Below are 16,140 nucleotides of genomic sequence, written 5' to 3'. Positions count from 1 at the left end.
TTGTTATGTTCAAAATTGGTGCAAGAGTTGTAGGTTATAATACCCACTGAGCCAATGAGGCCAAACTCAAGGAAGACCAACCAAAATTAATGAAATATTCAGTTGCAGAAAATTCCATAACTTGTCTTTTTGGGGGGGGTTGGAATATGTTCAAAAGCTAGATTTCTGCATTCTGTCACACACACACACACACACACACACACACACACACACAGCTACATAAATGGATGTAAATGCATTCATGTGTTGAATAAACAAAGATTACATGTTAATGTTTTGTTAGTACCCTTTTTTCATTGTGTTACATTTTACCCCAGGATATGTTACAACTAACCCAGACTATGGGGTTACTTGTAACATTTCACTCTTCGTGTTTGAGACCATACCATGCAATGGGTAATTGTGCTGCAGAGAAAATAGCTGCACTATTTAATAGCAGAGACATGTAAATACTTTGCATTACATTTTGAATCCACTACCTTAAAAGAGCTTCAATTTACAGACAGAAATGTCAAAAATGTTACAACTATCCCCGGTCTCCCCTACCAGAATGAAGGGCTAACAGCCCTGTATGATTCTTTCATTTGGGTTTTAATAATGGGAGCAGAGATGGGCAGTAACGCGTTACAAGTAACTGTAATCTGATTATTTTTTCAAGTAATGAGTAACGTAAGGGATTACTATTGCAAAAAAGGTAATTAGATTACCATTACGTTCCCGTAAGAACGCTGCGTTACTGCGTTACTAAAACCGTGATTCTTTTGTGAGTGTCTCATGACAATGATGTAAGCAAGTGCCACGTTCCTGGCAACAGCTGTGTGCAGATCAAGAATGAATAATATAATGAGTACGGGAGAGAGTATGAGCATGCAACGTTTAAAGCGTGGAAGTACTGACCTTACTTTGAGTTTGATTCCTTAAAAAGTGACAAAAACATTAGCGTCCACTGTTCACTGCATGGGAATAAAAAATTTTGCAGCAAAAAACCCCTTAACTTCCGAGCAAGCACCGAGTACGCTACGACGTAATGGGAAATTCACAGAGAAACTCGCGGATTCTTCCACTGACCGCTGCGGCACACCTGCACCAGAGCAAATCTCCGCCTACCCCACTCCTGCTATACAGGTGAAAATAGAGCGACTGGACCACTAGTCTTTGATTTTATTTATTTTCTGCTGTGTTTTACTTGCATCTATTTGAAAGACTGAGTGTAAACACAAAAACCTATTTTATTTTATGTGCAGGATTGTGCAGAAAATAGGTAATTAGTTACTGATTACTTTTTTCAAGTAACTTGAACAACACTGAATGGATCTCTTTATAAATGCTTTTGAAGACCTTTTTAGAATGAATAGAATGTTAAGTTATACACCGATAAAGTAAGAGTTTAGTATTTAAAGACGTGTTTTGGAGAATTATTTTATTATTAAGATTTAGATGAAGTAACTGATACTTCTTTCTGAGCTGTACTTAAATATGAAGCTAGAATAAGCCATTGCTTAGCTTAGTTGAGATGGAAAAAACAGTGCTCAAGTAGTCCTGTCAAAATATTTCTCTAAACATCACTACTAACACTTTACAGCTTGCTTTCTAATCGCTCCCAAAAAGCGAGGTGTAAAGATGTAAAATATCCCAGATTGTTCACTTGTGATTAAAACATTTCCTGCAGAGCCCCCTAAAGATCATGGCAAGAGTTTTCACTTGCAGGACTAGTGATGACACAAACAGCTCATAGTGTTTGCGCATTTCATCTGAACAACAGTAGATCCGAACAAATTTTCTAGTGGAAAACCACAAAGACTCTCATATGATAAGCTTTTTACGTAACCACCAATCGATAATTGCTTGTTTCAAGTTTTATTTTTAAAATTGTTGTTACACATAACAGATGTTTTTAAAATTCAGAAGACATTTACAACTCTGTTTAGAAATTTTGCAAGCATTGAGAAATAGTTCCACAAAACAGTAGTTACTGAATATAGCTCGTGTTCTATGAATGTAGGCCCTCCTAACAGGCTTTCAGCACTGGGCTGATCAGACCTTCCTGTGAGACCAGATACAATGAAAGTGACTGAGCTGGATATTAGTGCCACAATTTAGACTGATCCACTCATTCTAAGCATACCAGGCAAAGATACATAGAATAAAGCAGAGATTTTCAAAGTGTGGTCCTAGTGGCCTGTGAAGGTACTACATGTAGCCGTGCAAGAAATTAAAAAAATAATAAAAAATTAAACCAATATGATACCAAAGAAAAATTTACTTTTATATTCAGGGCAGGGTGACCCCCAGATTTTCTGATTTTAAAATGGCTCAAATAAAGGGATGTAAGTGAGTGTGAATCTGGCTTGTAGTATAAAAATGAGTTGAGTGGTGTATCAATACTAGTCTGTTTACCACAGTAAATGTGCCTGCTTTGGTACAAATCTTTGAATCCTACTGCTGTGCACCATCTCTCTCACTGACACCTGCTGCAGAATTGTATTTATATCATTATGGTGACACATCAGTTTAAGTTATTATTGGCTCAAAAACATAAATATGGGCTCTACAGTGTATCTGGCACTATAGTGCCACATGTATTTAAACACAGCAGTAGGTGAAGAAGAATTAGTCCTAAATGCTTCATGTAACGTTTCAGTTTCCATAATATCTGCAGGGTTTCGATGTTGTGGCCGTCAATACATAACTGGATTAGACAAACACCACCAAAATAAATTTCAAAGAAAACTTGCTGTGATCTTTAGTCGGCGCTATGATTTCTTCTTTAAATAAGGAGTTCCTCTGCAGCTTGAGTAATATTGCACCTGCCAGAGGATATTTCTACATATGTTTGAATCATCAGAAAAATGTTAAAGCTTATTACACATTTACAGTTGTTAGTGTATTCGTATGACTAATGTTGATTGTGTTATTCTTGGAAAAAAACAAATGTTACCTTTAGTTGTTGTGTTTTAGACATAAATATCATTATGGTATCATAATAATAAATCAGGGATTGTGATACAGGGGTATGTTATGTAAAAAGTAATAAAAACGAATCCCTTTTGTTAGTGTGTTTCTTTTTAGCTAAAAACAAAGTGTTGTGTTTAAATCATCCACTGCTTTCACCTCCCCCCAGCCCCTGTCCTCCCCCATGGTGGAATAGTGGAAAGTATATTTACTCATTCAGTATACACAACAGTTAATTTGACTAGTTGTTATATACAAGTAGTTATATATAATGAATGGAGAAAATGCTTCTTCTTTTTTTTAACGTCAGGGCATCTGTATAATAGTAAATGAATGTGGGAGTTCTCTATAAAAAAATACTTGCAAGCAAATTTGCATAGCGACAACTTCTTCATTGTAAAGAAAGTAGCACTGTAACTGAAAGATGAAGGGCTAAAGCCTTTCAAAGGACGAATGAGGCTCAGCCTGCACACAGTTGTCTTTAGCTGTCAGCCTTGTGTTGTGGCAACACTGTGGAGCAGCCACTGAAGTTGAGATGGCTGGTGGCGTTTGTGTCTGGTCCAAACAATATGGTCCAAAGTAACTAATATTTACTGTAACAGACAAAGCAGTAACATGTCAGCAGAATTTTTCTTTCAGCTTGAAAAGCATTAAAGCTGCACTCAAGATGTCAAATAATGTGAGAACCACCGGTGAGATATTCTGGAGGTAACTCACAACCCCTGATGCAACATCCCTTCACATGAAATAAATGTTGAAGCCTGTGTTTGCAATGCACACACAGGCTCAATGTGAGCTGATTTGAAATGAAAGTTGAAAATATAATGAGCCACACACTAAAACACAAAAGCCCCTGTTAAAGGATTTTATTTGCTGTGACATCTTGTGTGATGTTTTCTGCCTATAATCTGAGATGTTACAAGTATCCAGTTCCAGCTCCAGTAAGCAAAGAGGGACTTTATTTTCATTTTTATTAAAATTAAGGGTTTATTCACTTTTATTTTCTTAAAGAAAAGCAGTTTTTTGTCATGAGGTCTAGTTCCTGCCTTTTCTTCTTTTTCTTAACCTTTTTGCTTTTAGTTTTCCCAGGACTCACTTGAGAGATTATATCTTTCAGCTTGCAGTGCTCCACAGGATAAGCCGGAGGAAGTGACTGGGTAGAGGAAAGTCTGTGCTTCTCTGCTTAGGCTGCTGCCCTTGCAACCTGGCCCCAGATAAGCGCAAGAAGATGGATGTTTGTGGTATAAAAGGGGATTTATATAAAACAAATAAAACGTGTAACCTCATTCAGAATTACATAACTTTGAGATTTGAGAGATATTAAATTTTCAATAACGGACTTTAATTGTTTGGTTTGTACAGAATATTGACAATATCCGCACAATAACACCTGTTACAAGTGCATCAAATCAAAAAACAAGGGACAACCTCATATATCTCATTCTGAACAATTAAAATCTAAACGTAAAGATAAGATTTTTATGTATTTGTTTTGTGTAAAGTAGCCCAATGTAGCCATCTAGTGGTAAAATCTAAAAGTGACTTTAAAATTTCCAAAATAAGAAGCAACAAAAAGGTAAACACTGTTAAACACCAATTTACATTAAAAAAAAATACATAAATAAATGCACAAATTTAGCATATCTAGTTCAGTTGCTGCTGGATTAAAGAAAATGTGTCCAGGTCTACAAATATTCAACATATATGTTGGTGATTGGCTAACACACAAAACCATGAAAGTAATTTATCTCAATATTAGTCTGAAGTGATGTCACTTTAAGACATCCCGATATGCTCCAGTACCAGTTGGTGGGTCACCTCCACTGTACTGTTCTACGCAAGCTGCAAAAACAGACCTGAGCACACAAAACCAAAATCTTTTTTTCTCTCCAGGCACCAGCAAAGCTATGAAGACAGTGTTTTTGTTTCATGGAGAGTGCTCCATAGAGTTTAACGTTGTTTTCAAGTTTGTTTGTTTTTTACCCTTTTGTAAATTATTTCTCTCCCTTTAGATTGTTTCGGTTTTTACTTTGAATCATTTGGACCGGAAATCCCCATCGTCTTTCGTGTTGTCGCTTTATTGTGAAGGATCGGACCGACCGGATACGGTGTTGTTGTTAGTCCAAAACGGAACATGAACTCGGCTAACAGATGTGAAAATTAGCGCTTTTAGTGTGTGTGTTTTGATTAGTAAGGTGGAGGCCGGAGAGGAGGTAGCATTTTTTTAACTGACTGTGTGCCGTGTAATGATCAGAAATGAGCGTCACGTTGGATATAAGGCTGAAAAGAGCAAACAAAGTTTATCTAGAAGGGGTAAGTTGCCACAGCTAGCTAGCACCAGCAGCTTCTGCAACCTCGTCAGCTAACGTTAATAATACAGTATTTTTCTTTATTTATGAATAATGTAGCTATGTAACTGCTACTAAACCAATGTACTGTAACAACCCGAGCTAGTTATTTAGCTACCAGTCGCCGGCGTCACATGATCGGGCACCTGACTATCGGTGTGACGGCGAAATGTGTCTGTTGTGAGGTTCGCCACAGAAATCCTCACAGATTGATCAGATATATACACATAACATCGTAGTTTGTGATGGAAAATATAAGTGAAACCTCAAGCAGAGACTAATGCATCTACATTTTTAGAAGCCAAAAGTAACTGGACATTTGACTGCCAAGCAGTTCCAGCAATGATGGAGATAGTTATGGTATGGGTATGATCATGTGACTGCTGATAGAAGCAGGAAGATGAACTGTGAAGTGTTTATGGTTGTGTTCTCCATCAGATTCGGCAAAATGTTGCTAAAATGATCTTAGTTTGACCAATTGTTTTTGAGCCTTTGATAATGTGGGACTGTGTATATTAAAAAAAAACTGATAGACTGTAGCTCATCCGTGTTGCTTGGTGTGCAGGAAACAGTGGCTGGTGTCATCCTGCTGGTTTGTAAGGAGGCACTGCAGCATCATGGCATCTCTCTGAGCATGGAGGGAGTCGTGAATCTGCAGCTGAGTTCCAAGAGTGTCGGTGTCTTTGAGGCTTTCTACAACTCTGTCAAGGTGAACGTCTAAGATATTGTTTTAAAATCACTTTGAGTGGAGATAAAGACTAGTAAAAGGGTCATTTCCTTTACCATTTGACAAAGAAGTTTCACCAGCATAAATATGAGACAGAAGTATTTAAAAAAAAAAAACAAGAAAAAAGTAAATAAAATCATCATAAATTAATCATCCAGAAGTTTTATTTACCTGAGCTGAACTTTCAAACAAAACAAGACTATTATAAGCATCAGTCATGCCTTTTGTTTTGAAATATTGTATTAAGTAAACGTTTAATTAATTCAAAATATAATTAACAGACTCTTAATAAGCGACATAAACTGTTTAACCCATTGTTTTACTGTTTGAGTCCTTACTTTTCATCAAATAGTGTTTATCTGTCATTGATTTTGTGTTATATTTTACCTACAGGATACAAGTTTCACTTTATACGTTTATAATCATTGAACTCCTGGTTTAAAATGTTTGACTGCTAGGTCAGACTAACTGCTAGTCAATTGTTCCTAATAATAATCACATTGAAACATGTTGCAGCCCATCCAGCTGATCAGCAGTAACATTGAAGTGGCCAAGGCTGGAAAAATCCCTGGAGGAAAGACTGAGATTCCCTTTGAGTTCCCTCTGCACACCAAAGGCAACAAAGTGCTGTACGAGACCTACCACGGAGTCTTTGTCAACATTCAAGTGAGTGTGAAGAACATGGTGTATGTCAGGGTTTTCTGTTGCTTTCAGGGCAGCAGTGCAGTTTGTTTGGTCCAGACAAAAGAAAGAAGAACATGCGTTTTTATAGCTCTGGACCTTCGAAACAGACATTTAACTCAGTGACTGGACACTTGGAGGGAAAATATCATGCATCGTCGTCAGCTTTACAAAGATTCACATGGGTAAAAAAAGTTTTGTCCCTTTAATGAACCTCACCAGATTCAGTTCAAAGAATGGACAGACTCCTACATATCTTTAAGACATCACGCTGCCATGCTTCTTTTAAGTAAACCTTGTAAAGAGTATAATGTCGTGGCATCCTGGCTTTAAACCTTTCTGTTCACTCCTCAGTACACCCTCCGCTGTGACATGAAGCGCTCCCTGCTGGCCAAAGATTTGAGCAGGAGCTGCGAATTCATCGTGCACTGCCAGGTGAGTGAAACACACCTGGTTATTGTTATCTGATCTGCTGTGTGTGAATAAGCTTACAGCAAACCTTTTCCATTTTACCCTGTTTCCATCACTGATAGGTAATAAAACATATCAGGTCAAATATGGTAAATAAATTATTTAATAACACTTTTATGGATCAGAATTACCTTTGAATATTTAATCATAAATATTTGATTGTCATTTCTAACTTTTTTAAATCATAATAAACTTTCATTGGCTCACCTGCAGCGCTCTCTCAGTGCACCAGGGGGCAGTAGTCCGTGCTTTGGGAATCACTGTATTAACGGGACTTTTTTTAGGACTATACTGAGTCATTTAAAAGCAGCTGGATGATGATATTTTGTTTCTATAAAATTGACATATTGGTAGCCACAAAAGAAACGACATTTATACCAACAATTAGTTTCTCTCATTTTTGTGCCACTCACTTGTTGTTACAGACTTATTTACATTAAAAAAAAAAAGCTAATTTAACCTTTTTAATGCTCACCAATGCTCTGTAGCTCCTGTAAAATCTGTGCTCAGGTTGTCTTTTGTTTTGTTTTGTTTGTTTGTTTTAAGGAAGAAAGTATCTGCATCTAAAAAAAGACTTCTCTGTTTCCTCACCTCCTGATTTTGTTGAAAAGTTATCTTTTCTTCAGCTTTGTTAAACTGTGTCACATCATTTTCTGTTTGACTTCCAGCCTCAGAAATCTAAAGTCATCCCCACACCGGTGAACTTCACCATCACTCCGGACACTCTGCAGAGCCGCGAGGTCAGAAGACGTGTTAAATCTCTTCATTTTTATTTTATTTTTATTTTTTTGCTTGATTTCTTAAAGTTTAAAGCTCTTCTCAATGGATGAACTTGCTTTGTGTTTTCAGAAAAATTCACTTCCCAAGTTTCTCATCCGAGGACATTTAGATGCCACCAACTGCGTGATCAGCCTGCCGCTTACTGGAGAGGTGGTGGTGGAAAACTCGGACGTCCCCATAAAGAGTATTGAACTGCAGCTGGTACGGGTGGAGACCTGCGGTAAGTGCACGCTGTGAGGCAATCAGTCTAACTTTCATTGGGCAAGGCCCAAGGTTTTATGAGCATCTGCTGTGTTCAGGCTGCGCTGAGGGTTACGCCAGAGACGCCACAGAGATCCAGAACATCCAGATAGCTGAAGGTGACGTCTGCCACAGCCTCGCCATCCCCATCTATATGATCTTCCCCAGACTGTTCACCTGCCCCACGCTGGAGACAACAAACTTCAAAGTCGGTCAGTAAAATCCATTCCTGTGATTCTCACACAAACAATTTACTCCAAGGCTCATTTTAGTTTTTTATTTACTAGACTTACTGGTTAACAAGCCTGTGGCTCTTATTTTGAAAGTTCAGCAGACTAATTTTATTATAGTTTAGCATTTTTAACCACAAGTTCTTACTTTGAACGTTTAAATCTTTTCAGATCTAGAGAGTGTTTGCTCATGTTATTTACAATGATGACATTAAAACAATATAAAACACTCATCACAAAGAGACACACTATATTGCCAAAGTTATTCATTTGTCTGCCTTCACATTAATATGAACTTGAGTGATGTCCCATTCTTCATTTAGGGGGTTTAATATGATGATCATTAAGAGGTCCTTTCACTTGAACTAAAGGGGCCGAACTCCTGAAAAACAGCCCTGCATAATAATCCCCCCTCCACCGAACTTTACACTTGGCACAGTGCAGTGATACCGTTTTCATGGCAACTGCCAAATTCAGTCTGATCCATCAGATTGCCAGATAGAGAAGTGCTATTCATTTCTCCAGAGAGCTGGTCTCCACCTCTTTACACCGCTGCAAATCGCTCCACTTTGTTATAAACCCACTAACAGTTGAACCTCACTATGGGGTGTTTTATGTTCTTGTTTTTGCTGTTTTATTGTATACACTGATAACCAGTTTCCACAGCTTTCTGATTTTGTATACTATCTTTTTCTGCCACTGGAAAAACATTTTTCCCCCATCTAGAAGTCTCTTGATAAAACAGAATTTCAGGGCATTTTGACTTCTGCTTCCATGTTCAGACAGGATCACGACCATGTCAGTCTCCATCTGCAGCAGGTGGAGCTAAACAAGGACTATGGCCTGCATTCTAAAATCATAGTTAATCTGCAGGATGAGATTTATTGGACTGGACTGGCATTTGTACAGTGCTTTAGACTACAAGTCACACTTTATTCATGTCCACAACCAATTTGGAATCACCAGTTAACCCAGGTAGCACTGAGGGATGCAAACTCCAGACTGAAAGGCTCTAGCTGGGTTTCAAACAGTAAACCACCTTTCTGTGTGGTGACAGTGCTACCCACTGTTCTACTGTGGCATCAGTGTTCAGGTAGTTGGCATATAAAATGCTTACATTAAAGAAAATTAGAACAGGAGGCTTCTTTTTCAGTGAACATGGGGGTGAATATTATACAGAGGCCTCTGTCATTAATTGTTTCTGCCCCTCAAATGATGATCAGGTAGGTGAGACAGTGTTATTGTTGGCTGTTCTGCAGGACGCAGTTGTAAACAAATATCAGATCTAAAGGAAAAAGTCCTCACTGCTGCCAGGAGTTAGGACATTATGTGCTACTGTGGAGAACTCAATGAAACCCCAACTTAAATTTGACATGCTCTTGATAAAACAAAAACTTCTCTGTGCAGTGCGATCATGAGTGTTTCTTTCCTTCAGAGTTTGAAGTCAACGTTGTCGTCGTGCTCCATGATGATCACCTGATCACAGAGAACTTTCCTCTGAAGCTGTGCAGACTCTGAACTTATCATTTCTGAGAAGCTCAGAGACCTTCACACTTCTCATCCTGCAACAAACTCGTCTGCCTGAACAGATTCTTCAACATGCAACTGAAGCTGGAGAAATTATTCAAACCTTCAGAGACCTCCCTAATAATACATCATGTTAATGTGACCAAACTCTTTTCTTTTTAAAGTTTTATTTCAGTTTAATAAATTTCTCTTTTGAAACTATTTCATATTTCCAAGTTGTTTTTTTTAAGGATGTGCAGCATCACAGGGACTGTTCTTTCAGGACCTGGTGGTTTAGAAGTCCAGCTGACATCCAGTCAGCTGCAGCTCTGTGGGTCTAGTCCTGAAAACCTCAGAGCTGCAGCAGAAGTCATCTGAGAGTACAGCTTGATTAAATGAGTCAGTCAGAATGCAAGTGGGTTTTATAACTTTAATGTTTTTTTTTCCAGTACAGCTAGTGTTTCAGCTCTAATGTCAGCATTTCTGAGTCCAAACCAACACTTTCCTCTTATTTTATTTCCAGAAGTCACATAAGAAAGACATAACCAGCATTTGGTTAGCACAGCTTTGCACGAAGATAAAAATAGAGAAATTTAAAAAAGAAAAATCCCAAACATTCACCCTGGTAGCTGCTCTGAAGCTCACAGATGAAGACTTGTTTAATCAAGTGAAAGCGGCACATTGTGGATTTACCGGGACTTCCTCATTCACCAGCTGCAGGAGTCTCAGCAGCTGTCCACAAAATCTAAAATAACCCTTGTTTTATGGCAAATTTAGCCACCATAAAATAATCCCAAGCAAAAAAAAACACGGAACAGTTATTTCTTTCAATTACATGAAACCTTTCATTTTTAAAAAAAAGAAAAGTCAAAAGCCTTTTTAGATTTTAATGCAATAAGAAAAGCAAAAAGATAAAAGCGTACACATGAGTAGTGAGAGGAAGCAAGGTTAAGACTTCATGGAGCTGGACGTCTCCGGCCAGTCAGCATGGGGAAATCTTCTGGCAGCAGGGCGTGAGTCCTGCAGGTTGGACAGGTGCTCTGCTCCTTCAGCCACGATCTGATGCACTGAACACAGAAAACAGCACTTTAAAGCCTGAAACTAGACCAGACGCCACATCTGGATGCTTTTCACTAAAAATCCAGTGTGTGGTGTTAACGCTTTCTTCCATTTCCTAGGCCTTTTTATAAAAACAAAACCAAGCTTAGCTCGTATTACATTGTGCAGCCACAATAGTGCAGCCACAATATTACAACCAATTGATGAAGTGAAAATCATGCAGTTCACATGATTTAGCAGCAGCCCTCTTTCTTTGTGGGTTAATATCCCAGCGCCTGTGCAGAACATGGTTACACCATCCTCTAGTTGCCTTCTTTTCCTTGACCTCAGTGGAAAATGATGTGGAGGAAAATTCCTCAGGGCTAGGAAAAGAAGCACAGTGCTTCTCCACTCAAGACACAAGACTCCTCAATACTTCAGAAGTTGAGAATGTCCTGAAGATGGACTACAACAACTTTCATAGGCCACATGAGAGAAAATATTAGTTAATAACCAACGTCTGGATTTTAAATAAACAAGAATAAACAGACTATAAAGAAAAAGGACATGTTGCTTATCCAGCTTGTAACCCTGCCTCTATTCAAGCTTAATTAATGATAACACCAATGTTGGCAGTACTACAAAGGATGTAACTAATGCAGACTAACTCATGACAGACCTTAAAATTCACTTTAACAGGTTTTTATATGTAAATAAGCTTTTAACACAAGGAAATAACTTGATAAGAAGATGCATTATGCTCATAGTTAACCTTTGGGTTTGACGTCCTGTAGCCAGCAGTGTGTCCTCTGCTAAAGGAGGCAATAAAGGAAGCACTGAGGTACCCTACCTTTTTCTAAACACTAAGGAAAATAGCTCCTGTTGTGGCTGCCACACAGATACTGTGCTACAAATCTCTCCAAGCAAAACTCAACTATTTATCTGCTGCCATATTTTGCACCTTGCTTGTTCCACACCTTAGACCCAACAGTTTACCGTGAGTCTCTGGTATCGCTGCTCACCTCATTATGGAAGCTGTGTCTGCACTCCAGCACGCAGGTGTCATCCGGGCTCATTTCGTCATGACAGATGATGCAGGGATCCTCCATGTTCAGCTGCAATCGACATGCACAGTCAGGCCCTGCTAAACGCTCACCCAACCCTATCAATGCTGCACATACCAGGCTGTATTAATTAGCAAATGAAACTAGTTCTCAATAAATGCACTCCTTTTGTTTGATGTTTGCTCAAAGGAATCGATTTTTTTTAAAGTAAATTCGAAGATTTACTGGTCACTAGAAATGAGTTACAACTCTGATCAAGGCTTACAACAGCACTGCAAGTTGACAGCAGGAAAACAACACTAACAGTGAAATGATGAAAATGTGCAGCTTCAAACTTGAACACTACTAAATGATGATTTTTGGACTCACAGCGTTGGAACTTCTGACTCTCTGTTGTCCGATTGGCTGCCACACCGGTGCTGGGTTTATCAACGGAGGGGTAGCACACTGAGCTGGACTCCTACGACCCAGAACGCTGGATCTGGTCGAGTTAAACCTCTCCTGAGAGGAAGAAATGAAGTCAAATAGTCAAGAAAATACTTTCTGCAAGCCTCCGCAAATCCTGGTATCAGTCACCTGAGACGGGACCTGTGTGATAAAGTAGACTGCAATATGCTTTTTACTGGTTAGTTTTAAAAAGTGTGAACAGGCCACCCTCTTCTGGCTGAGAACCATGACCTCAGAGCTGGAGGTGGTAATTCTCATTCCTGATGCATCACACTCGATTATGTAACCATAATGACTGAAATTATTCTATTATTCAGCTCTCCTTCTCTTGTGTTGTTCCTTCATTTGCCAGAAGCCGTTATCCTTACTCACATTGGTCAGAACAGTCCAACAATTTTGAGATGCTAGTCTTTCTATCAGGGCATCATGATGGTCCAAATATACCATTGGTTTAGACAACAGATCAGTCCATAATTGGACAGATATGGTGTAGTCTGAACCCAGTATTTGCATCATCTCCCAATTTGAGCTTCGACCAGGAACCTCACTGCAAACCCTTAAAACCACTTTAAGAATGCGTCTACCTGATGGTCCAGGATCAGTTGGGTCACACCTCCGACTACATCCTGTAAAGACATGCTGCTAAAACTTCCACCGCTGGATGAACGCAGCTCCTGAACAAACTTCATCAACTCTGACCTGAGCACACAAACACAGTTAATACATTTTATTAAGTGGGTTTGAACACTATGGTCTAAATGTGAGTCTGCAGCAGGAGGATGACACTTTTCTTTTTAAACAGCTGCTCCAGTGTTACCTTGTATAGTCAGGGAACATGGTGGACAACGTCTCCATGGCTTTGCCGAACACTGTGTTTGGCTGCTGTCCTGGCTCCGATGTCCTGATTGGATGTTTGTGCTGAGAGGGCGGGGCCGGTGCCTCAGCCGCAGGGGGAGCAGAGTGGTGGATGGGTGGAGGAGTGCCGCGTGAGGCCTGAGCTGAAGACTGAAGAGTAAACTCTTTGGCTGTTGCAGAAAGCTGGAACATCCACACAGAAGAGTAGGAAGAGTTAGAAATGTAATGTTACAAGTGAGCTAACAGAGAGATCCTGATCAGGACGTTCAGCCCTTTATCCAGTTCACCATCTGACTGTTAGCTGAATGTGTAATAAATATGAAGTAAATAAATGCTGTCTCATTCAGTGCAAAGGAAGCAAACTATTTTTGACTTCTATTTGATGCACAAAAGCTAAAGAGAATTTATAATAAATGAAGAATAAATCAACATAATACACATACAGCTGCAAAGCTGCTCATGTGATCAGCCCAAGTTATTGATATAAATAAAGCTCAGCTGAGTGTGTAATTTTATTTTTAAAATATATATCCTAGAGAGAAAGCTCTGAGTGCTGTGAGTAAACTAACTTTTTGTACTGGTTTTACTGGAGCAGCTGCAGGTTCAGGATGGCTGTTGACCGCATGCATCTCAGTGACTGGCCTGCCGGTGTTCACCTGATCCATCTGATCCTGGTACTGCCGCTGTGGACCGCGTGGAGACAAAATGTCACAACATCCATGCAGAGCCTCTCATAAACATGCAGACGGTCAAATGATATCAGATTATGTATATTTTGCCTCCTCCTGTGTCTTATGTTTTACGGAGTCGTGGCTCTGTGAGGACATCCCGGACTGCGCGCTCAAGCTGGAGGGCTTTCATCTGCTGCACGCGGACCGGCAGGCCTCTCTCTCTGGTAAGACCAAAGGTGGAGGTGTCTGCTTCTACATTAATAGTGGCTGGTGCACAGATGTAACAGTGATTGCTCAGCACTGCTCTTCCTCTCTGGAATACCTTTTTATTCACTGCAAACCGTTTTATTCTCCGCAGGAGTTTGCTTCATTCATCCTGGCCGCTGTTTACATCCCGCCAGATGCGGATGCGCAGGGAGCTCAGTGCGCACTCGCGGAGCAGATACTGCACATGGAGCGGACATTCCCGGACTCTCTCATCATTGCTCTTGGGGACTTTAACAAAGCCAACCTGAGCCATGAGCTTCCCAAATACAAGCAGTATATTAAATGCCCGACCAGAGAGGAGAGGACATTAGACCACTGTTACAGCACGATCAGCGGGGCCTATCGTGCGGTGCCCCGCGCTTCACTCGGACTTTCTGACCACGTCATGATCCACCTAATCCCCGCGTACAGACAGAGGCTGAAGCTCTCCAAACCTGTCGTGAGGACCAAAAAACTGGAGCAACGAGGCTGTGGAGGAGCTTCGCACGTGTTTGGAGTCTACAGACTGGGACACAATGAAGGCTGCTTCTAACAGCTTGGACGAGTTTACGGACACTGTCACCTCCTATATCCACTTCTGTGAGGACAGCATTGTGCCATCACGCACCAGGGTGAGTTATAACAATGACAAACCCTGGTTTACTCCTAAACTCAAAAAGCTGTGGCTGGAAAAGAGAAAGGCGTTCAGAAGCGGAGACAGGGACTGCTACAGAGAGGCCAAGTACAGGTTCACTAAAGAAGTGGACATTGCTAAACATCAGCACTCTGAGAAGATGCAGCAGCAGATCTCAGAGAATGACTCGGCCTCTGTGTGGAAAGGTTTTAGGAATATCGCCAACTACAAGCCTAAAACCCCCCACTCCACTGATGACTTGCTCTTGGCCAACACCCTTAACGACTTTTACTGCCGTTTTGACGAGCCATCAGGCAGCCTTCACACCTCCAACGGCCCCAACAATAGAGACACTTTGGACACTCATTCCCCCACCTCCCCCCCCTCCACAGAGCCATCACCACCTTCAAACACTTCACCTACAACACCCCCCTCCTCACCCCACACAAAAGAGGATTTCACACCACCTCCTCCGACCACAACTCTTCATATTCATGAAGCAGGTGTGAGGAAGAAGTTTAAGAGTCTGAATGCTCAAAAAGCTCCCGGCCCAGACGGTGTGTCTCCTGCCACCCTCAGACACTGTGCAAACGAGCTGGCCCCAGTGTTTTCTGGCATTTTCAACTCCTCACTGCAGGCATGTCACGTGCCTGCCTGCTTCAAGTCCTCTACCATAATCCCTGTCCCCAAGAAACCTAGGATCACTGAACTAAATGACTACAGACCCGTGGCTCTGACATCTGTGGTCATGAAGTCATTTGAGCGCCTGGTTCTCTCCTATCTCAAGACCCTCACGGCCCCCCTCCTGGACCCCCTGCAGTTTGCATACAGAGCCAACAGGTCTGTAGATGACGCCATCAACATGGCCCTACACTTCATCCTGCAGCATCTGGACTCCCCAGGAACCTACGCCAGGATCCTGTTTGTGGACTTCAGCTCTGCCTTCAACACCATCCTTCCAGACCATCTCCGAGACAAGCTTTCCCAGATGAATGTGTCTGATCCCATCTGCCGGTGGATCACTGACTTCCTGACGGACAGGAAGCAGCATGTGAGGCTGGGAAAGAATGTCTCGGACTCCTGGACCATCAGCACCGGCTCCCCTCAGGGCTGTGTTCTTTCTCCTCTGCTCTTCTCCCTGTACACCAACTGCTGCACCTCCACCCACCAGTCTGTGAAGCTAATCAAGTTTGCAGATGACACCACCATTATTGGACTCATCTCGGACGGGGATGAGTCTGCCTACAGGA

The 16,140-nt window shown here is 40.8% G+C and overlaps 2 protein-coding genes across 4 annotated transcripts in view; one reads left to right on the top strand and one right to left on the bottom strand.

The window, feature by feature from the left end:
• The first annotated feature begins 5,029 nt into the window (after positions 1-5,029).
• On the top strand, positions 5,030-10,157 carry vps26c (VPS26 endosomal protein sorting factor C). The gene is made up of 8 exons (XM_085470872.1): positions 5,030-5,265; positions 5,866-6,009; positions 6,544-6,693; positions 7,063-7,143; positions 7,848-7,919; positions 8,029-8,179; positions 8,259-8,411; positions 9,865-10,157. The coding sequence occupies exons 1-8, from the start codon at positions 5,209-5,211 to the stop codon at positions 9,945-9,947; spliced, it is 891 nt and encodes a 296-aa protein (XP_085326998.1). The 5' UTR covers positions 5,030-5,208; the 3' UTR covers positions 9,948-10,157.
• A 194-nt stretch (positions 10,158-10,351) lies between these two features.
• Positions 10,352-16,140, bottom strand: part of ttc3 (tetratricopeptide repeat domain 3) — a 32,635-nt gene continuing 26,846 nt past the window's right edge. For 2 of the 3 annotated variants that reach the window (XM_085470869.1, XM_085470870.1), the window contains 6 exons: positions 13,909-14,022; positions 13,302-13,522; positions 13,069-13,183; positions 12,407-12,538; positions 11,996-12,088; positions 10,352-11,002 (listed from right to left, as the gene is read on the bottom strand). In XM_085470869.1, the coding sequence (XP_085326995.1) occupies positions 10,892-11,002; positions 11,996-12,088; positions 12,407-12,538; positions 13,069-13,183; positions 13,302-13,522; positions 13,909-14,022 (786 nt within the window). In that variant the 3' untranslated portion in view covers positions 10,352-10,891. The remainder of the gene's footprint in view (positions 11,003-11,995; positions 12,089-12,406; positions 12,539-13,068; positions 13,184-13,301; positions 13,523-13,908; positions 14,023-16,140) is intronic. The other variant, XM_085470871.1, reaches the window with a different exon arrangement.

This window comes from Copadichromis virginalis, linkage group LG10 (genome assembly GCF_057382275.1).
Source record: "Copadichromis virginalis isolate Kocher_CV1m ecotype Utaka linkage group LG10, C_Virginalis_male_GT1.1, whole genome shotgun sequence".
Taxonomy (NCBI): Eukaryota; Metazoa; Chordata; class Actinopteri; order Cichliformes; family Cichlidae; genus Copadichromis; species Copadichromis virginalis.
The sequence above is the reverse complement of the archived record's forward strand: the minus strand, read 5'-3'. Positions and strand labels throughout refer to the sequence as shown.

Coding starts and splice junctions, on each gene's coding strand:
- vps26c (XM_085470872.1), top strand. CDS start 5,209: ATGAGCGTCACGTTGGATATAAGGCTGAAAAGAGCAAACAAAGTTTAT. Junction 6,010..6,543: donor CTTTCTACAACTCTGTCAAG/GTGAACGTCTAA, acceptor AACATGTTGCAG/CCCATCCAGCTGATCAGCAG. Junction 6,694..7,062: donor GAGTCTTTGTCAACATTCAA/GTGAGTGTGAAG, acceptor TTCACTCCTCAG/TACACCCTCCGCTGTGACAT.